The sequence below is a fragment of the Podarcis gaigeae genome, assembly GCF_964106915.1.
Source record: "Podarcis gaigeae genome assembly, chromosome: 2".
Taxonomy (NCBI): domain Eukaryota; kingdom Metazoa; phylum Chordata; class Lepidosauria; order Squamata; family Lacertidae; genus Podarcis; species Podarcis gaigeae.
The window spans coordinates 94,560,271-94,584,020 of record NC_139679.1 but is presented as its reverse complement, the minus strand read 5'-3'; the positions used below and the strand labels follow the sequence as shown (position 1 = coordinate 94,584,020).

Sequence of the window (23,750 nt, the reverse complement as noted above, 5' to 3'; positions counted from 1 at the left end):
TCCTGGAGGCAAATGAGCCACTGCTCATTTCATTAAAATGGAGCTGAGAATTAATTGCGCTTCTGCTGATGCAGTTAACCGTAAATTTTCATCTGCTTCTCAACTATGACCCAGTTGAGGCTTTGTTGAGCAGTAGTATAAATTTCTTTCCCATGCAAATACAGTAAATACTGAACTCATTTAACACAAGCACTAATTGAGCATTAACTGGTTCATGGAACAGTGGAATGTTAGTTGAGCTTGGCTTGAAAGTCTCCTTTTAATTCTTCATTTAGTTAACCACCCCATTTCCTTCTCCTTCTTAAACTTTTGCAGATCTAACACAAATCAATTGAAGTTAACGGCAGCAATGAAAAAGGATAATGGCTGCCCCCCCATTCCCAAAATAATGTGTTATTTGCAAGAATATGGCATATCTGAAAATAAAATAACTCAACAAAACTTGTTTTGTCAATGACCCTGTGTAGATTTCTAGTTGAGTCTATTATGGTCAGCCTGCTACTAATTTAAAGTACTTAGTGGCTTACCATGTAGATTGTTCCTGTGGCATTGCACATATCTAAGCCACTGTCAGCTTATCTCAAGATCCACTATAATGAGGTGATCTGTACAGGCACCTTGGAGTGAGCAAGGAGAAGGGGACGACAGAGGACAAGATGGTTGGACAGTGTTCTCGAAGCTACCAGCATGAGTTTGACCAAACTGCGGGAGGCAGTGGAAGACAGAAGTGCCTGGCATGCTCTGGTCCATGGGGTCACGAAGGGTCGGACACGACTAAACGACTAAACAACAACAGTATACAGGCACATTAGTTTTATCCCTATAGAATCCACTCCCCAAATGTTGAGGGAACCCATAGCCCAGTTGAGAACCTATCTATAGTTCAGCCATGGTCAGTTTTAGAACTTATCTGCATTGGTCCAGAGAGCAATGGAACCATTGCCAACCAAGATGCTAAACCTCCCTATTGACTTTGGATCTCATGTATTGATTTCTCTTTTCATATGGTCATTCAAAGAAGGATTTACAAAACTATGAATGCCTTCTTAATTTCGCAAATTTGTGATGTTTTTGTTTTTGCTTTACCCTCCTAGTTCCTACAGCGGCACCAGCAAATGTGAGTGGAGGTGGAGGAAGCCGGTCTGAGCTCGTCATAACATGGGAGGTAATTTGTAAATCAGCTTCAGCTCTTCAATATAATGAAGGGAGATTACAATACAGGTGTAGCAAAAGCAGGTTTGTTGCACCACTGGTAGCGATTTAGAGAAGTAAACTGTGAGCAGCATGTTATAAAGATGTTTAGAAGTCATCTGTAGCCCTCTTATCATCATTATGCAGAAGGCAGCTTAACACTCTAATCTGTTTGGGTATTTTGCACATTAAACATTCCACACAGTTTTGTTTGCATGTCTCTTGCTGTTGTTTTCTCCCATTTGGAATATTATGCTGCCAAGGCATACCCTGTCATGCATAAAAGGAGACATGGCCTTTCAGTATCAAATACCACTCAGTGTATGTTTAGAAGGCAAAATCAAATACCCAAAGGATAATTCATGCTGAAGGAAATAAGTTCAGTTGAAATCACTGAGACGTAGTTCCAACTAAGAGTGGCTTTGGAGGTAACTGGAGAAGTTCCCAAACCAAATGCACCATCACTTTTGCAGTCCAGAGGTGGATCTCCTTTTAATGTTCAAATGGGAATTGTCACAGACTATACCTAGGATGTGAGTACGCCCCCTTGAGAAAGTTTCACTTAAAACATTACAAGGTACATGAATTACTGTTCACTGGGCCCAAAGCTGGTCTGACTATATGCATGCATGTCTTCTATTTATTTATAGGATTTCTCACCTGCCCTTTCTCACCCAGGGTGGGTTACGACAACGTAATACACAATTATACAAAAAAAGATAAAGTGGTTGCCATTATACAGTGAGTAACGCCATTCCATATTGAGCAGAATAGTGTTCCTTGAACAAAACAGGTTTATAACATGTGTGGCGTTGGAAAATGGATAAGGTTATGTTTTCTTCATCATACTGAGAACCCAGGGATGTGTGTGAAGATCCCCAAGACCTCTCAAAGAAAGACACAGTTGACACCAATATTAGTTTAAGGTTATTTGCATAGTGTTGGCCACAACTTTATTGATTACAGAATGTGAGTGGTTTGCTTAGGCATTGGTTCGACTAGCTGCACCTACACCTCCGGCAGGGCAGCACTGACAACTGGACACTGGCAGAAGTCAGTAAGGGTAAACAGACTGGGGGAGCACTGGCCTTACCACAGACGCAACCTCACCCCACAATGCTCCCTGGTGCTCTGGCGTGGCCCTAACCCCTGGAAGGGGGTCAGACAAAAGCATGGCGAGCACCTGGATTCCTTTAACAGAATACCCTTTCGCGCATTGGAGGGTCAGGTGTGACAACCTCCCCTCCACTCCACATTGAACCAATGCCTCACCGCCAAACCTTACAAAGTTGTTATGATTTGCTACGCGGCAGGCGAAACCCAAGTGGCACCAGCCAATCAGCCAAATGGGAAAATTCCTACCGGGCCCCTGTCCCAAAAACATACGACCCATAATGGCATAGCAAGGTCATATTGAACCCTAAATATAGGGAGGGTGGGCGGGTGATCCAGTGCACGGGGCGAAAAGAGGAAGCTCGACGCAACTTGCAGCGGTACATATAGGTCCCTTGGTTAATGCATGAAACAATCCCATTGGCCAGAATTACCCCAGCAACCGAGGGACCACCAGTGATTGTTGTGGCTATCCAATCACTCCCACCCACAACAGCAGTGAGGTCAGTCTTGATGATCTCACCACAACGCGTGCTGTCTGGGAGGAGGACACGATTTATCGTGTAATGGTGGGAGATTTTCTGTATAGACAAATGAAAGTACTTCTTCAAACGGCACATAACTATAGATTTCAAAATGGCAAGATGATCAACATGGATGGCTTTAAAAGGGGATTTAACCAAATTAACTGAGGCGAGGGTCACCAGTGGCTATTGGTCGCGCTCATGGTTTGTGTGTGAATACCAGTTGTTGGGGAACACAAGACAGGAGAGTCCTGTAGCCATCATGTTCTGGCTATGGGAACCTCATAAGCCTCTGGTTGCTTCTGAAACAGGATGATGGCCTAGGCATACTTTTGGGGTGATTCAGTAGGGCTCTTCTTATGTCAAGTTTTTTAAGCCAGAAAATTGACTACACTAAATATAGTAAAAGGAGAGGATAAATACTTAAGTTTCCAACCTAAGAGATTTTTTCTGCAGGTATTTTTCCCCCAAAGTTAAAGAAAAAGAACACTCTTCATTGCAAAATGTGTAAATTGGCACAAATAAAGTGGCAAACTCTTTCTTTTTCTGTCCGTAGTTCACTTATGCTGCCCTCACTCTCGGAATTTACTTTACAAAGATGGGTATGGCAAGAGTCCAGTGCATCATTTGAGCTGTGTTCTTTTAACAAACAGCTGCATTACACCCCACTTTCTGAGAGAAAATGTTTTTCTGTCAGCATGTGACAGGGAACATGTAAAATGTGCTAGTCCTTTATCCCCATTGACTTGACAACTGACAGTCGCTTTCTGTGCATCACTCCAGAAAAAGAGACCAGGAACAAAGAGAGTATTTTGACTTATTAGGGAGAGAAAGGAAAAGAGCTTAGGCAGGCAGATGGACTTTTGGGGTTTCAGAAAGATTTCCAGAAATGACAAAAAAGACTATCTTTAGCATTCAGTAACTTTTGTACCTTTCGGTTTAAAGGAATATGAATACTGAAAAATTGTGCCACATTATAAATTATGGGGTTTTTTAAAAAATGTATTTCCCAGAGTACACTGCAGCATTTCTTTTATCATATTTCTCTAACTGCTAAGCTAGAAAAGTGACTCAGAGCACATGCAAGTTTCAAAAATTCTGCACATTAACTGGATTTTAACACTTGAGTTTTTATTTTGCAAAACAGAACACCACAATTCTGCTTTACTGAGATTAATTGATCAACCAGCCAGGATAAATTCAACATTACAGGAGCATCTCCCCAAAATTAAATAATCCAGCAAGTAGTATGAGACATTAGGTAGATGGGCAGATGATAGATATGCACATTTCCTGTCTCTCTAATATCAATCACCGCTATATATTGCAAGTCTGAACAAAGAACAGCAGCAAAAAACCACAAAGGTGTGATTACTTTTCTGGTATGTCGAGTAAATAAATAAATAATACTGCTGTATACTCACTTCTTGTCACAAGGGTAAGCAGTGAATGCTAAAAGCAATTAAAAAAACAAACAAACATTCTATCTATGCATTTAGCTACTTCCATCCATATCCAATTCTCTTTTTTTTATAATATTTTTTATTGAGTTTATGAAATACAGAAAAAAGAATAGAAAACAGATTATAGGAATAAAATAAAAAAGTTACAAATTTCCATGTTCTTTTTTCCATCAAGTCTAATGGACTTCCCCGCATCCTCCCAACCCTGCATTCTCTGTAGTACAGAACATCAGCAATTTGTTAACTTGTTTCAATACTTATTGTATCCTTCATTTTATCATGTTACCTAATTTCAAATATGTTATAACCCAAATCATATACATTTTCATTTAAACACAATAAAGTTATTTCATTATTCTACCTCTGACTTCTTGTGCCTTAATTTCCATTTCATTAATTTATCATTGCTGAAGCTAGAATTTCCTAAAAGGTGCATTTTTTAGCATTCGTACAGCTTATAATGTTTTTTCAAATAGTCCTTAAATTTTTTCCAGTCCTCCTGAATTGTTTCTTCATCCATATCCAATTCTCAATGGCATAGTATTGCTACTTTCTTACTGTGATAATCCAATCTCAGTGCTTTATTGTATCATTGTATATTGATCCCCATGAACATACCTTCGTATTCCGCAGTGTCTATATGAACCCTAGTGATGATTAGTTCCTCTAATTTATTTCGGGATTCACCAACTTAGTTGGCTTTTAATGTTCTTCCTCTACCTTTGAAGCAGTGGTTCCTTTGAAGTGATTATGGATACAGTATGATGTTTTACTAAAGAACACAGATGAAGCCTTAATGGCTCCAATATTCCACCAGTGTTTCTTTTTCCATAAAGTACGTATAAGGAAAAGGATGCCCTCATGAAAATAATATCAACATAGTCACCAGTGCATATTTTTTCCATTTGGTTTATTAAGAAAAATATTGCTTTGGCCAGACTTACAGATAGAAACATGGCAATGTTGAAACTATAGAATGTTGAAACTACAAAAAATAACACTGGTTATATTCTTGTGACACACACTAAACTTACATGCAAATTTTGGGGCACTATGATCTGGGAAATGGCAATGGGAAAATGATTAACCCTTTCCCCAGACCTGCCAATTTGGACCGCATTCCCATGTGAGCTTTTAGTAAAATAGAAATACCAGGAGGTCCATTCATGAATCTAGTGTGCCTCATGTAGCATGGCCCAAAGTTGCAATCACCAAGTTGGTGTACACTTATATAGCAATAGTCACTTCCATTCTGTTGTCATTCTTTTAAAAATAGCAATTCAGCACTCCAAAGGGTGTGTAGGATGGTGGAAAATCAAAAGCAAACTAAGATGATAATGAAATGAGTCTAATTTTTAAAATGTAGTGCATGCTTTTTAATGCTGCTGATTAGGTCTTTTGTTTCTAAATTGATTGCCTCAATTGATTTATTTTTATTGTTATTTTCAATATTACATTGACTGATGGAGCAAACATTATTATCTTCTTGGAAGCACAGTCAACCAAATCAATACAACTAAAATATACTGATAGAGAGAAGATTCAATTAAAACAGCATATACAGTGCTTGCAAGTGGTTATTGATTGATTTTTATGCCTCTTGCAGTCAGTTCCTGAGGAACTACAATACGGGGAAGGTTTTGGCTACATTATTATGTTCCGGCCTCTGGGCTCTGCAAGCTGGACAAAGGCAGTGGTTGCCTCAGTGGAGGCATCCAAATACATCTATAGAAATGAAAGCATCACACCCTTATTCCCTTTTGAAGTGAAAGTGGGAGTCTTCAATCACGAAGGAGTAGGCGCAATGAGCCCAATATATATTGTGTACTCTGGAGAAGACGGTAAGCAAAATCATCCATATCTTACCATTTATGACACTGTTGGGTCTTCTTACTTTGGTGTAACTGATATCTGAACCACATTGTGAAGTGTTTGACATCACATCCTAGACAGTGGCATGGATGCATTGCTGTGCAATAATGTCATGGTGGTTCAATAGCTAAATTCACTACATCATAAGAAGTTGGTTGCCACAGGAAGTCTTTAGTTGTGAGAGATCAGTCTTTTCATGATTTCTGCAGATTTATAATCCCTTCTGTTTATTTTTCATTATAACAACTTGGTATTACATTGTGGTCTCTAAATGCGTGTTTTCTGTGCCACTATTGCTCTCCCAGAGCCACAGATAGCACCAACTGGAACCATTGTACAAAGTTTCTCAGCCTCAGAAATAGAAGTCTCTTGGAATCCTGTTGTGTGGAACAGACATACTGGAAGGGTTCTTGGCTATGAGGTGGGACACTTCATATTAGATTTTTGTAGTCAAATATAGCTGGTTCATATATATATATATATATATATATATATATATATATATATATATATTACCTTACCTTACCCTTCTGTTCCTTTTTCTTTTTGCCCCACAGTTCCCTAGGTTCTACTGTAACCTTTTCTGTTCACTTGGTGTATGCCAACATTTCACATCCATTCTTTCTTGTCCCTCTCAGCTTCCAGCCTCCCAGTCAAGCTCCACTTTTAACTGCCATTTTCCTGATTTTCAAGATTGTTTCGTCCCATTATTCTATTTGACTCCTCCTTTCCAGCACACCATCTTCTCTGCTAGCCTTTCTGGTTTCCTGCCTCCTGAGCATTAGCATTCTTGCAACACAACTTTCCAACCTCAACCTCTCCTGCTTTTGTATACATATCCTTTAGTCTAATGCCTTGCATGTGGTTATTTGCAGACAGACTGGTCTCCTTTCAACTTTGAATAAGATTCTGGGGTTGTTGTTTTTTAGACACATTCACCCTGTGCAATTAGAATCTCTGTAAATATTCCATGGGGACGTGAGTGGCGCTGTGGGTTAAACCACAGAGCCTAGGACTTGCCAATCAGAAGGTCGGTGGTTCGAATCCCCATGACAGGGTGAACCCCCATTGCTTGGTCCCTGCTCCTGCCAACCTAGCAGTTCGAAAGCACATCAAAAGTGAAAGTAGATAAATAGGTACCACTCCAGTGGGAAGGTAAACGGTGTTTCTGTGTGCTGCTCTGGTTTCGCCAGACCAGAAGCAGCTTAGTCATGCTGGCCACATGACCCGGAAGATGTACGCCAGCTCCCTTGGCCAATAAAGCGAGATGAGCGCCGCAACCCCAGAGTCGGCCACAGGGGTCAGGGGTCCCTTTACCTTTACCTTTAAATATTCCATGATTCACTGGAGGGCAGCTTACAGACTGGCAATGGTAGGTAGCAAATTGCACTCTCTGTGCATTCTATTATCTCAAACCAGATAAACCATTTTCTTTCTTACATTCCTTTCTTTAGTAGCTTTTAATAGCTATGGGTTGCATCCAATGTTGTCATAACACTCATGGAATGATTTCCTTCTCTCTTGTATCCCCATTCCCCCCACCCCAAGGCGGGGGGAGCTGTTCTGCAGGGTTTGTGGAAAGATAGCTTTGTAAACCTTGACTTCACACAAAAAAAGGGCCCAAAGGGGTTTTGGCTCAATAGTAGTGAATGTGCTCTGCATGCAGGAGGTCCCAAGTTCAATCCCTGGCATCTCCAGGTAGGATTGGGAGGTACTATTGTCTAAAGTTCTGGAAAGCTGCTGTCAGGGTCTCCCTCAGTATAAGGCAGCTTCCTATGTTCCCAAGCCTGCTGAAACCTCCTCTTGTGTGGGGATGGTGCCACTGTAACTACATTTGCTGCTGAACCTCAGAGTGGATGGTCTAGTTCAGAAAGCACATGCTCTTCCACATCAAACAACTGCTAGAGCTCAAAGGGAGGCCTAAGTCAATAGTTATTGAATTGTAACTACATGGGCAAGAAACATAATAATTAAGATCTCTCTAGGAATCCTCTTTCATTTCATTTCTTTTTCCTTTTTCCTTCATGGTTTAATTATAGATCGACAAGCACTTAAGCATTACTCACCTTATCAAAGTTCCCCCTTTGGATTGCTATAAAAGCAAAGGAGTCCTAATTTGTTTATGTGTGGGTCCCCCCCCCCCCGATTTGTATTCAGGATGCAAGAAATGCTATAAATATTCATGCCTGCTTTTATATCCTGACAGCTTCAATTACAAAATCAGCTGTCCCTCTTGAAGCATTACTTGTCTACTTGTCTTCTTTCCAATCAAGGTTGTAATTGGAGAAAAAGCAATGAACCCTTGCTCTTAAACTTTAGGTCTTGTACTGGACGGACGACTCAAAGGATTCTGCAACTGGCAAAGTCAGAGTCAACGGCAACATCACAGCCAAAAATATCACCAGCCTCAGGGCCAATACAATGTATTTTGCCACAGTGAGGGCTTTCAACACAGCTGGGACTGGACCATCCAGTGTCCCCGTTAACGTCACTACAAAAAAAGCACGTGAGTATCTTAAACAGCCAATGACTTTTTTAAAAAAGCACAAGTGCACTTGACTCACAGTAACCTGCTGCAGCACAACTTTGCCTAGTAGAAAAGCATCATAAAGTTCCACAATTAGTATGTCTGTCCTATATTTCAAAAGGAAGTGATGATATTGGATGCTGAACTACAATAACTCTTAAAGTTGCCACCTTTTTTAAAAAAAAAATGCATTGCTTAAGTACTGCATGGGTATTGGAAATATGTCTGTGTGTTACTAAATGAAAAGTCCTCCCCTTCATTCAGAGACTGATTGGGCACCCAGCTTTCCCAACACGATTAAAGCAATAATCGCAAGCAGTACACCAGTCAGTTCACTTCACCACATGAAGTAAACCACGCAATTTACAAAATTTCAAAGAGATTAATGTGGGTCACCATGAAGTGCCCAGCCCACCATATTTCTTTGCTCTCCAAGTGCTACCCTTCCTTCCTGGAAGTACAGGCAGCTGTGCAAGGCAGACCCATAAGAAAGCAACACCTTGGATTGGGAGACAACCAACTCAGATGGAAATGGCAGGCACCTCTGTCTGTTTCGAGTCTTGGACTAATTTTGAACAGCTCCTGTCTAGGAAATGAGTTGCTACAGGTCTGCAGTTTCTCCACAAGATTTATTGCAAATGCTCTCTACAGATGCACCTCTGGGGAGGTGGGGGAATGATTGTGTCATGAACTGTACTTTTCGAAAGCATGGGGCAGAATACTCTTCCATTCTTCTCTTGCACAACTCTCATTGAGGGCTACCTTTTGTTACAAAATTCCTGCATGGAAGATATGTGCACTTAACAGCAGCGGCAGACTAGGGGGTCTCATAATACAGCAGTGCCCTGCACAACACCAACATTTGGCGCGCACACCCTGCTTCTCATGCTCCATTCTCAATAATAATTCCAGCATCCTCTGTGGTGCCTCCCAATGCTCAGCACCTAGTGTGACCAAACTGGTCATGCTCCCCTAAATCCACCTCTGCTAACAGTAAGCAGTTCTAAATCAATGAATTAAGTCCAGTCCTTTTAATAGAATCTAATACAGGGGTTAGCAACCTTTTTCAGCCATGGGCCGGTCCACCGTCCCTCAGACCATGTGGTGGGCTGGACTATATTTTGAAAAAAATATATGAACGAATTCCTATGCCCCACAAATAACCCAGAGATGCATTTTAAATAAAAGCACACATTCTACTCATGTAAAAACACCAGGCAGGGCCCACAAATAACCCAGAGATGCATTTTGAATAAAAGGACACATTTTACTCATGTAAAAACATGCTGATTCCCGGGCCGTCCATGGGCCAGATTGAGAAGGCGGTTGGGCCGCATCCAGCCCATGGGCCTTAGGTTGCCTACCCCTGATCTAGTATGTGTATCATTTGATGGATTTTGTTACTTGTTTGGGAAATACTCCTTTTGTCATTTTGAAGGCTTGATCACATTTACAGCTGGAATTTCTACTAACCTTCAGTTGAACAAGGTGCATGTAACATTAGAAATTTCAGCACCTTAAGAATAGCAGGAAAAAGAAAAGGGTGAGGATATGAGATGGTCCTTTTGTTTGTTCTTCCTTTCCATTGTTAAAAATGGAGGAAAATAACATTTTGGCTCAACGAGCGTGGCTGCTTCATTATAGCACTACTGCAGAAAATCTATAGTTCATCAATGGGTTAGAAGTGTTCTACACTCATTCATTTCAATAGGCCTTTGTGCACCTGAATGCTGGATTGTTTTTATTGGGTTTAATGAGTATATATCTGTATTCAGTTTCTCCCAGTAGTGCCAGACAAAAGCCTGGTACAACCTGTAACTTCAAAATAGTGTGGAAAGAGAATATCCTAGCAGCCAAGAAGAATCACATCACATTTGAACTGTGATGTATTGTGAGGAGTCTAAACTGACATACCTTAAAATTCCAGAGGAAAAATTAGAATATGGTGTAAATATTCCCTCAGTTTCCCTCTTTGATTAAGCATCATTGGAAATGCATGAGAGCTGGAATGGTGTTCATAGTCCTCTGTGAAAATATCTCAATGTTCTCCACCTATCTTCCATTGATTTGATGAGCCTACTATTCATTCTTCTCATTCAAAATCACCTTGGGCTTACGAGAAATAGTGAGTCCCCAGTAATACCTTTTAATTAACTGGAACATCACCTTGCCCTTTTTCGTTTAACTCTTTCTCCTTTTTAGGTTACGTATGGAGAGGTGGCCACTAATGCACAGGTAAAGGGTGTTTTGTGGTTATTCATTTTTAATGCATGCAGAATCCTTATAAACACTCTCCTGCATAGTGCACATCAAAGAGGGAGTGGACGGGATGAGGACTTCAAACACTTTCCATATCTTACACTCAATGATAGAAGAGAATATAGAATTTGGGTGGAGGAAGTATCATTAAAATGGGGGGGAACAACAAATTCATAAAACAGGTTGGATTCAGAGTCTCCATGAGCAAATGCTGCTTCTGGAGTGCTTCAACAGAGAAAAGTAGGGGGTATAAGTGATTCTTCATTGATTCGTTCTTCCCCCTGCAGCCCCCTGTATGTCCATAAAAACTGTTCTGTGGGGTTGGAGGATGCTCTGGAACAGTGTGGGAGGTGATACCCTACTCCCTGGCCCAGCCCTATTATTGGGCAGAATGAGATGGCCACCTCAGGAACCTGAATTTGACATCAGGAAAGGGCAACAAATTGTGATTTTTACATTTATTATTATATTCTCACTCCCAGATGCAACCCATTGCATTTTAGTAAGGCCATGGAAGTGAGAATCAGACCAAAAAACATCAAACTATTAACAACAACAACAACACAACTAATGGATTTTACTTGTGGACTAACTTGCATAGTAAAGTGAACTATGGATTGTTTCGATTTCACCTTTTCTAGCTTTATATTTTTAGGCTGCATCCTAAACACACTTGCTAGTAAATCAGCCTACTGAACACAGCAGGACTTGCTTTTTAGGAAGCATGCATAGGATTGTGCTGTTAGTCTTTCACAGGTATAGGAAGTGTACCTCTCATACAAGATGGTACCTGAAATTGCAGTAGACTCATTAACAAGGTCATCTGTTGCATCACAATCCTTCTATTGGATAGTTAAGTTCAGTATAACATAGTAGAATGTAATATAGTCCTCTCCAGAAAGAACTATATCCTCACATGTTCATGGATGCATTGATGGGAGAGTTGTGTGGGAATGGGACAATGTGGACCATCTGTAAATCTCATGCAGTCTGATCTTCTTCCTGTCTTTTGAACTGCACATATTCAGCAGGGAGAACCTACACACCTCTAGCTGAATACACAATTGAGGTTCATCTGCACAATTGGGATCCTAATTACATGGAGAACACCTGAATGCATATTGGTGGGCAGGCCCTCCACCAAATGCAAGGAAGTTGGGAGGGTGGAGCTGGAATAGATGGAGGGAAATTTCTGAAGAGGACTTAATGAAATAAAATTAGGCATCTTGAGGGAAGCTTGCCATTGGCTTAAATGCCAGCTATAGAAGGCTCAAATAAGTATCCTTTCCATACAGTTCTATCTTCCTACTTCACAGAACAATGATGTGTGGGAATGTGCACCATATAACTTTGGAGATAGTAAGAAATCTGGTTATACTTTGTATATTTTTTTCCAGCTGTGAACTTGTGGTCAGTCTTTATATGGACAAAAAGAAACTGTTTCAATTACCTTTGATCATTTGCTTAGTTGTTTCTCATCAAAACTCTTTAAATAAAATCAGATCAGAGCTAAGAAATATGTCTAGAATTTTCCAACTATCTTTGTGAAATAAATATTTATGGAATAAGATATATTTATGCCTTTCCACTTATGCAGGCATGTACTGTAGATAATATATTTCACCAGTTGGCAGTGGCTACTCAGTAAGAGTCTTGTCTCAGTAGCCCTTGAACCAAGACCCCAAGAAACGGCACACACAGGGCATTCAAAGCTTGAGGAATTTTTTTTTACCAGAGTCAGGCCTGGAAATGAGCAACGGGTACTCAGAGGACTAAACAAGCCCCTCTCCATCTCTGTTGAAGTCTGACCTGAAGAAGAGTTCCTGGCTTCAAATCATCTGTTCCAGATGCCTCAACTGTCCCTACCACCCTACTAGTTTTCCCTGAAACCAACAACCCTGCCCTGTGCCCACCCACAACAGGCACTTCTGTTCACTAGAATGGGAGAAGATTTTGGTTTCCTCCACAATTTGTAGCAAGCCTGCATGGTTTATAGCCCACCAATCATGCTCAGATTGAAACATGGACATGCAGTTTAGATCACATGTGTACAACCTTTCCAGGCATGATTTGTTCCAGCTTGCTTTCTCACCCCCCTTTTTATTTTTTTAGTGAGGTGGTTTAATTGACTCCTCTTATCTGTTCTTTCTAAAAGACATTCCTTGAGAAAAAGATGACAACCTCCATATACCTATGGGGGAGGCCACCTTCCCTCCCTCCACATATGGCACCCCTGAAAACCAACTAGGGACATTTTACAGAAAAAGATAGGGTACCCACATAGGCATATGAGGGTTGGCATCTATTTCACTATACAATTCCCAGGACGGGGAAGCACATCATAATATATTGCCACTTGTGGGGTTTTATGAGTCAAATGTTTTTGGTGAGTGTGGCAAGCATCACATTCCCTAGCTGGTTTGAGCTACATGGTACATCCCAGGCCAATGATTGTGGAATAACTGTGGAACTTTTAATGAAATATCTTCCCAGCATCTGGGTGCAAAAGCATACAGCTAACCAGATTGTGGGCTCTATTAATAATGTAATTTGTTAATACAGTTTTTTGATCAGTGGGTTCTGTTCTTCCCCGCCTGTTATGAATAGAATTTGCTTCACATAGGAAAGGCGATTGCAATAAGAGTCTTTAAATAGTTACTTTGGGTTTGAATCAGTCATATCTGAGTACTTTTCATGTTAACAGTTTGTGCAGCTTCTGTCTGGAAATGATGCATATTGTCCTTATCTTTTATTAAAGCCCCAAGTCAACGCCCAGCCAACATTGCCTGGAAACTGACAAATTCGAAGATATGCTTGAACTGGGAGCATGTGAAAACAATGGAAAATGAGTCTGAAGTACTAGGCTACAAAGTAAGTATGTTAAACATAGGAACTCCTGTGAGTGGCTGTATTATAAAGTATTGCTATTTTTTATTTGGATCTAAAAATATTATATAGCTTCATCAGCTTATTAAGTGAAATGTATTCAAGTACAGAGCATGTGCCATGTTTGATGGGCACTCAGATAATAAAAGAGAATCTAGATACATGACTCTGTAGTCAGTGCAGAAAACTGTTTTCACATGAGACATAAGTGTTGAACATAAATACAAAATGTCAACGAGTCTTACGCAAATCATGCTGCCACAAATGTTGTTATTTTTGAAATGGAAAATATCATTCCAAAGACTATGGTACAGTATATGCAGAGGCTTTAACCACAAAGGAGATGACTGACCACAATTTAAATTAAGAACCAAAAGGCTGTTCTTCATCATCACATCTATACATCGAAGATCAGACAGATATCCTATGTCATCAGTCACATCAGTCGAAGACATAGGTTTCATTGAGGTGAATCTATGAGGCTGTACCAGTTCTCCAGATTGCGAGTTTAACTTGGCCAAGTGGCCTTCTATATCCCCCTCCAAAAAAAAATCCATCACTGCTCCATGTAGAAAACTAGAATAGTAAAGGTAGGCTAGAACCCTTTCCCCCGAGAATCTTGTTCTCTACACAGGAGGAGTTGTAAATTCCTGATTTTCTCTACAGTTTAGTAGTCCGTGGTTTTATGGATTGTATTGTATATTATTGCATTATTGTATTATGAACCATGCTATGATCCTAAATGGGTTGAAGGCAGTCTATAAGAGAATCCAATAAGTAAATCAGTTCAAAATAACAGGATCTTTATCACGTGACTCTTTATCTTGTTAGTCATGTTAGTCAAACTGGGTTGAGAGCCATCAAATATAAGAAGGGAAGTGTGCTGAGGAAACAACTGACCCATTTCTCTGACTCTGATACATGACTATTACCTGCAGTTGCCATGTGGAGATGTACTATGGAAAGGGAGGGAATAAGGAAGGGTGTAGTTTCTATTTCTGCCTCCTCTCTTGAATTAGATGGACTGGTTATAGGCTCGCTTCGCACATCAGGTTCAACCATGCCTAAGACATGGTTTAATGATCACCTGCAGATGATCAAAGTGACTATGACTTGTTTTGCCCTCCCTCCACGCCACCTACTTCATACCGTCAGCTGTTTCTCCATCCAACATGGCTTAAGCCTTTGTGGTAGCATCTGCTAGCATTGCCTAATCCAATAGAATCATAGAATTGTAGAGTTGGAAGGAGCCCAAAGCCCTACATTGCAAGAATCTCAACTAAAGCATCCATGGCACATGGTCATCCAACCTCTACTTAAAAACCTCTAAGGAAAGAGAGTCCACAGCCTCACAAGGGAGCCCATTCCACTGTTGATACTGTCAGAAAGTTCATCCTGATGTCTAGTCTTCTTTCTTGTAACTTGAAACCATTGGTTCAGGTCCTACTCTCTGGAGCAGAAGAAACAAGTTTGCTCCATCTTCCATGTGACAGCCCTTTAGGTTTTTGAAGATGGCTATCATATCTCCTCTTTCCCAGACAAAAGATACCCAACTTCCTTAACAATTTCTCCTAAGTTTGGTTTCCAGATGCTTGATCATCTTGATTGCCCTCCTCTACACATGTTCCACCTTGTCCATATTCTTCTTAAATTGTAGCACACCAAATTGGACACACTACTCCCTATGTGATTTGACCATGGCAGAATAGAGTGGTATTATTACTTTCCTTGATAAGAAAACTATTGTTCTGCTGATGCAACCTATAATAGCATTAGCTTTTTTTGCTGTATCACACTGTCTACTCGTGTAAGTTAATGGTAGGTGCAGCTGGTTCTTCCTGCCTAAGTTTAGAATCTTATATTTTTCCCTACTGAAATTAATTTTGTTAGTTTGAGCCCAGTTCTCATTTGAATTCTGATTCTGTATTCTGTGGCATTAACTACACCCCACCCCCCACCCCGGTTTGGTGTCATCTGCAAATTCATTTAAAGTAGATACGTGTTCCTTTACTACCTCTTTGCAAATCTTGGGCTGCAGCTTCCTCCTTGCACCGTTTATTCTGTTATCACCAGGTTGGGCATTGCTTTCCTTTTGGATGAAGAGGCAAAGTAGGTGTTGAGCAGTTCCACCTTCTCTCTGTCACCCATTAACATTTCTCCATCTTCTTCATGCAGAGGATCTACTCCTTGCTTGTTGTTCCCTCTTGTTTCAAACATAGTTGGATAAACCTTTTAATATTATTTTTAACCTCTGGCAACACTAAGCACATTCTGAATTTTGGCCCACCTAACCTTCTCCCTGCAACTGTTGGCTACTTGTGTATACTATTTCTTCATGATTTCCCTTTCTTCCATCTCTTATACATGTCCTTCTTAAATCTCAGCTTATCTGTAAACTCCTTATGCAGACACAGATGCCTCCCATTTTTCTTGTTGGAATTGCCTGCATTTCTGCTCTCAATAGTTCAGCTTTAAGAAACTCTCATCATTTTGGGCTCTCTTCTCTTTCAGTATTTCTGACCATGAGATCTCACCCAGTATTTCCATTAAGATTTTTGAAATCAGCCTTCTTAAAGTCCAGAATGCATGTCCGACTTCACTCAGCTTTCCCTTGCCTCTGTATAATGCAGTGGTTTTCAAAGGGTGTGTCACTGCTGAGGCAGGAGAGGATGGCAAGTGCGGCTGGAAGATTCAAGGATAATCAAAGAAACATTTAAGCATTTCAGTCTAGTATAGTATAAATTTGTTTTTATTTGTAGAATATGGATAGAATCCTTTTCAAAATGAGAGAAAGAGCATCAAGTGATACTACAAGCTCACATCTCTCATTGAGTTTGTATACATACTTAAGGTACATATCTAAGAAACTTGGTTATAATTCTATTTTGGGAACGATTCATGTTTTATACTTTCTGGATGTCCAATTATATTACAAAGTAGTGATGTTCTGTGTTATAAATCAAGCACTGCTGGAGTTGTTTCTTTTGGTTTTCCAATATATTTCTTATCCTTAAAAAAAAAAACTGGTGTGGCCCAAACAATTTTTTTATTCTGAAAGTGTGGCCCAGAGGAAAAAAGTTTGAGAACCACAGGTATAATGAAACCAAAGAAGACATCATCACTTCCTCCAAAAGTTTCTAGTAGTTCCACTTTGTCGATCAGTTTCTCCCAGTTGGTGAGGACCAGGTCCAAGAGAGATCACCCCCTTGTTGTTTATTCCACCTTCCATAAAATGGAATTGTCAGCCAAGCAACTGAGAAACGGTCTGTCACCACATCCCTTGCTACAGGTCAGCTGTGAGATCAATAAATAGGTTGGCTTTGTGCCTGCTTTCTTTAATTCTTAGTCAAAACATAAAAATGGTGCCATTATCAAAGAACTGGTTCCCCCATTCATTCTGACATGGGGCAATAACAAATCTCTACTACTTTGCAAATAGTATTCATATATCTGGCCCCTTGAAATATATGTATTCAGCTGAGCTGGTGCTAGCTTGAATGAAATATTATTTGGGGGGAACGTAAGCCCTACCCCACATAATTGATCACAAGATGGTCACACACACCATTGATCACACATGACAATGGCCATTAACTTTGGGGGGTGCCCCTGAAACATTTTATGGGTGGGTTCAAAGGGACCTTGGCCCCTAGGAGTTGGCTCCAATGGAAGGCAGTTACAAGAAGGCAAGGAATTCCTGTGACAAGGGTTTGAGCAGCACACTTAACCCAGTAGCAAATGGTGCAGGCAAAGCTGCATTGCTTACCTGACTTCTCAACACTGCACTCCACTGCCAGTTACTAAGAGGGGTGAGGTGGTGGAGAGCATCAGATTGGTGCAGCATTGGCAAACCAGGTAAGCAGATTTGCTCTGCCCACACAGCCCTTCTGGATGCTACTGATTTAGCCATTGGAAAGCTCTGAGAAGGAAGGAAATAAGTGCATTTAACTCTCACGGCTGCAGCTCAATGGAAATCACACATTATGCAAATGTGTCCACAACAGCAACTTTTTACATTGTGGAACCCCTTGGGCTGCTTTAAGGAACCCCAGAAGCTCCAAGGAACACAGCGAGAAGTGTTGGATTATAAGGTTGAAGATGTGCCGCTGCATGAAAGACAAGGAGGCATTGTGAACATATCCGTGCACCTCTTCAGATTCCACATGGGGAATCTCCATAGGGATTTCTTGTAAGCAACTGGAGCGGTCTGTGTTTTTGCTGAATGTGCCCACAGGGTGCTTGAAAATACGCTGCAGAAATGTTTGAGAACACAACCCACCATGCGGAGAAGCCTTAACAAAAGCAAGCGGCAATAATATAACAGGTCCTGCCCTTCTCTTGTTTTATATTTAGATTCTGTATAGGCAAAACCGACAAAGCACCACTCATATATTGGAGACAAACAGTACAACCGCTGAGCTGCTGGTACCTTTCGAAGAAGATTATCTCGTAGAAATAAGAACTGTGAGCGATGGAGGGGAAGGGAGCAGCAGTGAGGAAATTAGGATTCCAACCATGTCCAGTGAGTTACCTCACCCCCCCCCTTCCCCAACACTGTTGCTGTGGTCCCTTGACTGCTGGGAAGAACTAAAGCTGGATAGACCTTTGACACTAACTTGATATTATGGTACCAGGTAAACCTGGGAACAGTCTCTTACGTGCCTGGTTGGGAGAAAAGGAAAACCAATTAACATGAGGGGGGAAATGCAGCAGAATTTTCAGGGGGCTGCGGATCTGCGGCTTGCTGATTTAAGTGGAGGCTGCAGCTGTGTGGAAATCAGTTACTGGGTCGGGTTGAAATTAAACTCTTCAGCATAATAATCCTCGTTATTTACTATTTTAAAGGTTCCTAAAACATACTGGGGAATGTGTATAGGTTTAAACAGCCAATGTCTCTGCCCACAAGCTCCCAGTTATTTATTTTAACTGAAGGGGAGGGAAGATGGAGGGACGAAGAAAGTTTGCCTGTTCCTATGCAAAACAAGGGGTTGGTTTCCTCCCCCCACACAATTATAGGCACCTGCACCTGTGAACTAACTGTACTGAAAAAAATCTCATGACCTATTCACACCTGCGGCCAGTGCTTTTTTTTTCTTTAAAAAATGTTTAGGGGGTACTCTCATTTTTCTACTCATATTGAGGCCAAACTTAGATTCACAAAATGTTTAGGGGTATGCGTCCTGCCCCCCGCCCCCCCAAAAAAGCACTGCTTGCGGCCATCAATTTATCAACAGGCATGTGTGAACTGTGGGAACAGGGAGTTGTTCAACTGGAAAGGAACCAAAAGGGAGGTGAAAGGAGAAACAATGAGAGGGTATTGCAAAAGATAAAGATGGAATAACATGAACATGGAGACTAGGGGGCAATTCTGTGCAAAGGGGGCAAGAGACAAGAGATAGCAAATGGATGACTTCAAGATTGATAATAGAAAGATAAAAAGCAGAAGAAATAGAAAGAGTGTACAGAAGTGAGATGAGAGCTTAGTTCGTTGAGGTGAAGGAACACCCTTACACGGAGCTTTAGGTAGGGTACATTGCTGTACTAATCAGTACATGTTTCAACCAAAAGCTACTGAAGAGGGCCTTAAGAGGATATGGGGCAGGGGCAGGATATGGTGCAAAGCATGGGGGCAAATCCAGGTGTCCTCTCCACGTCCTCCCTGCCCTCCAATGATTCTTATATAGTTGTTATTTTAAACCAGCTCTAATATTCTGGTACTGATGGCTGGTTCTGCCTCCACATAGGGAATCAGAATGCACAGAGCGCTGGAATAAGGAGATAATACGTTACCAGGGCTGGGAGCTTAGCCGTCATTCTCCACTGCACATCAATGTCATGTCATGCCAAAGTTTATTTCTAGGTGGCTTTTCAGCCAAAGAACCACCAAAGTGGCTCACTAAAGTTAAAATGCAAGTATAAAATGTAAGTAAAAGAACGAGAGGCACATTACAAATGCACATTCAAAGCAGCGATCTCACTTTGTTTGTATTTCTGCTACTTCCCGCATTAAAATATTTGGATGAAGGGCAGATGCAAATGGTCCGAATAAATAAATAATAGCACATTAAAATGTTTTTTTAAAAAATAATAATACACAGCATCAGGGACTCTGAAAACCACTCCACTATCATAGAAGGCCTGGGGGGGGGGGGGACATGGTCTTCGCCATCCACTAGGAAGAGTAAATAGAAGTTATGAAATGTGCATCTTGAAAAAGTCAGTTGCAAGGGCTAGTTCCCCCTAGGCAGGAGGCATGATGACGCATTTCAAGTAACCTGACCACAGACCCTCCAAAGACTTTGGTGGGTGAGCAGTTTCATATGGATAGAGTTAGGTTGCAAAGCTGGTGTTGTTCTATTGAATGGTACCATCAGGACAAGACTTTGGGGCAGAAATCCAGGTACCTATACAGCTGAATAAACAGGCCCCCTGTTTATATTACAAGGGAGCCCCCCCCCCAAATACTTCCAACACCTGGCACTTTGCTGTAAGCAAAGTGATATACATTTCCAGCTTAAGGGGGGGGGCTTCCCTTGTAATATAATTAAGTCAAGAATTCAGAATAATCTAATTGCCCCACTGCTTTCCTTGACTGAAATCCAAACACAAAATATTAACTGGTTTGTGGGTTGAATGTCCTAGGTCAGGCACAGGCCAACTTAGCCCTCCAGATGTTTTGGGACTACAACTCCCATGATCCCTAGCTAACAGGACCAGTGGTCAGGGATGATGGGAGTTGTAGTCCCAAAACATCTGGAGGGCAGAGTTTGCCTATGCCTGTCCTAGGTACTTTATACTTTATGCATTGAACTGTAGAGTTGCAAGTCTTTCACCAACGGTGGAATGAAACAGAGCAATGAAACAGTGCTTCTCAAAGTGCAGTCATAGTCAACTAATAGTATTAGACCTCATCCTCCTGAAGAAAAAAAATAATCAAAATGATGGGTGGAGGGAAACATGCAAAGTAAAGCATGGTAATTATTAAGCACATTAAAACCAGCTCTTATCAATAATGCCTCGAGCATGTGAATTTGAGTGTACTTTTCTATCTCTGTTTCATTTTGCAGGTTTAAGCTCCAGAGGGATGTATACCTGCGGCTCTGAAGATTACATAATGACAACTAAGATTATGATTCTGGTTTATATACTCAGCTCCTGAGTATTTTGTTGAACGGAGCCAACAAGCAGCCATTGGACTTTTGAAAACAAAGCAGCCATTGATGGTCAGAGACTTTCCTCCCTTTCACATATTGGCACCTGTCATATCTGAAAATGGATTCTATTGAGAAAGATAATGAATTGCCCTTTAAAATGTAAATATAATTGATTTCTTTCTCTTTTTGTAAAGCATATTTGCGTTTAAGATGTCCCCAAAATGAACAGAACAGAGCCAAAATTGTAAAAAAGAAAGAAAGAAAAAGAAAGGTAGTTTGTATTGAAGGGATCTGTTGTGGAAATCCAGTATATCTGTATGAGTTGCAAACGTACAAGATATCTACAACAACAAAACCCAGTGATCAGTATGAAAAAGGCTTGCAGTTGTTTGTGATGTATAACATTACCTGATCTGTATTTCTCACTTTGGTCTGTAATGAAACACTGTTTACTGCATTTTCAGATTTAATAAAAAATATTTCTTTACAATTTCCCCCGTTTTTATCAGTATCTTGGACCAAGTGAAGACTTCATTCGTAGCACGTGTATATTCTGATTTAAAATTTAAAATGAAGAAGCCATGCCAAATGAATTAACAAGGATGTTGTTTTCAATGAAATCAGAATATTAAGGATACTGAAGTCCCATAGACATATTCACATAAGGATGGGCTTGTTTTGTTTCTCTAGATTCTACCCGTAGCCTACATTTTGAAAATACAGTTTGAAAACTAGTCATAGTATAGTTGTGAAAGGTGCTCATACAAGATTTTCATCACATATTTCTATGGATGAGAGGCTAATTGTATTATGGTTGAAGAAGTCCTTCCTTTTGTCTGTGCTGACTCTTCCAATGTTCACTTTCATTGGATGACCTTAAGTTCCAGTATTATGCAAAAGGGATCAATTTTATTTCCAAAATCCCAAACATGAGATTCTCCTTTATCACAGCTAGGTCAATATTTTCATTAAGCCCAAGATCTCTTTCCTGGTCTGTCGGTGCCTGTTCAAACCCATTAACATAGAAGTGACAGTAGGATTTTTTGTTCCAAAGTGCATCATTTCATAATTACTTGCAGTGAACTGCATCTGCCATTTTGCTGCCTGTTCACTCAGTTTGGAAATATCTTTTGGGGGTTCTTTGAAATCACTTTTTTTTTACTAGCCTGAATAATTGTGTGTCACCAACCAACATGGCCATGTCACTGATTATCCCTGACTCCAAATCATTTATGAACATATTAAAAAGCACTGGTCCCGAAGCAGATCATTGGGAGATCCCATTTGTTACATCCATCTATTGTGCAAAGTCTCCAGTTATTCCTACTCTCTGCTACTTCTTGTTCTGTGAGTTACTTATCCATAAGGGTCTCTTTCCTCTTACCCAGTCCTTTGGTGAGAGACTTTATCAGAAGCTTTTTAAAAATTCAAGAATGCAATATCTAGTGGACCGTCCACTCATGCTAGAAATTAAACCTTGTACTTCCTGCATGCCAAACATGTGCCCTACAATTGAGCTACATCGTTTCCCCTAATACTTCCCATTAGTATATCAGGAAGCCAAAAACAACAGATCTGTTCATCTTCTCAAGAGCAAATGTGGTAAGTGAGGCAGTAATATACAGAGTCCAGCTGACTGTTCTAAGCTGCAGCCTCCATGGAATAACCTTTTCTTTCTTTCTTTTTCTGATAGGAAAGAAAAATGAGCTTTTCATTTCCATCTTCATCTTGGCATGTGCAAATCTGATTAAACCTCTTGACCTACTGAGTTTGTAATTCAGACCTTGAATAAGTGGATATATAAAATTCCTCAGAAATAAGTCTAGATTGACAAACGGCTCATTTTTCTGTCATTCACTGGGATATATCATCTCAAGCACATCACCTCAAGCATTGACTATAAGCTGTCAAATGAATTAGCAGAAATGTGCAAATAGTAAAGGACATGATTAAAAGCAATCCCAGGTGAACTCAAGGCAGGGTGGAAGCGCTCTTTCTGACCACTGCCTCACAGCTCACATGTTAGCCTGGGGCTTGTCGATGGTGAGCCATTTGCTGAAAATTAAGAGCTAGCAAACTTCTCATAATACAATGAAGAAAGCCTGGAATAAATTGAAACTGGCATTCAAGTGAAATAAATATAATAGCAACACTACCATCACAGTCTGATATAAAATGAAATATTTTCTTCAGGAAATTTCTAATAGGCGCTGTGCAAACTTGACATTCCAATTCAAATAACAGATCACAAAATTTGTATTTCACGTTTCTGAAAATCAGAGGGAACATGAATGCACACAAGTGTCCACTGATACCCCATCACTGACTTTGTCAAACCCTTTGTCATACTAGAGCAATGTCTAAGAACCCCAGATTTGGATCTAGGCTCTAGGTTACGCAAAGAACAATCCCAACCTTGCGGGGGGGGGCAGGTGTTAAGTGGAACAACCTAGAATCCTGTCTGTTTGCATTTTCCCTTAATGCACACTTCCTTCAGTTTCAGAGCTGCCTACAGCTAGGACATGTATGTTAACTAATACTTTTCCAGAAATCAAGGCTATCATGTGCTACAAAAGTGCATTCATTATGTTAGGTTATTTTATTTATTTAAACAATTTAAGTTTTGTAAAGTTGTTTACAAAAACGCAGTACCAAAAATAGAGCTATAAGATCAAGCTTCAATTAAAAATCTATTGGAATAATAAAAAAAAGTATTCAGTAGGCATTGGAAGTTTATAGGGAGGGGCTTGTCTGACCGCAA

General features: G+C 40.4%; 1 protein-coding gene across 7 annotated transcripts in view; it reads left to right on the top strand.

Annotated features, from left to right (window-relative positions):
- CNTN6 (contactin 6) overlaps nt 1–21,483 on the top strand; it is a 190,311-nt gene extending 168,828 nt beyond the window's left edge. For 4 of the 7 annotated variants that reach the window (XM_083723402.1, XM_083723401.1, XM_083723403.1 and 1 more), the window contains 7 exons: nt 1,095–1,165; nt 5,898–6,132; nt 6,469–6,584; nt 8,483–8,669; nt 13,708–13,820; nt 18,189–18,357; nt 20,903–21,483. In XM_083723402.1, the coding sequence (XP_083579528.1) occupies nt 1,095–1,165; nt 5,898–6,132; nt 6,469–6,584; nt 8,483–8,669; nt 13,708–13,820; nt 18,189–18,357; nt 20,903–20,994 (983 nt within the window). In that variant the 3' untranslated portion in view covers nt 20,995–21,483. Of the gene's footprint in view, nt 1–1,094; nt 1,166–5,897; nt 6,133–6,468; nt 6,585–8,482; nt 8,670–10,892; nt 10,926–13,707; nt 13,821–18,188; nt 18,358–20,902 lie in introns of those variants that run through there. The other 3 variants (XR_014560479.1, XR_014560480.1, XM_083723404.1) reach the window with 3 other exon arrangements.
- Nucleotides 21,484–23,750: the final 2,267 nt, after the last annotated feature.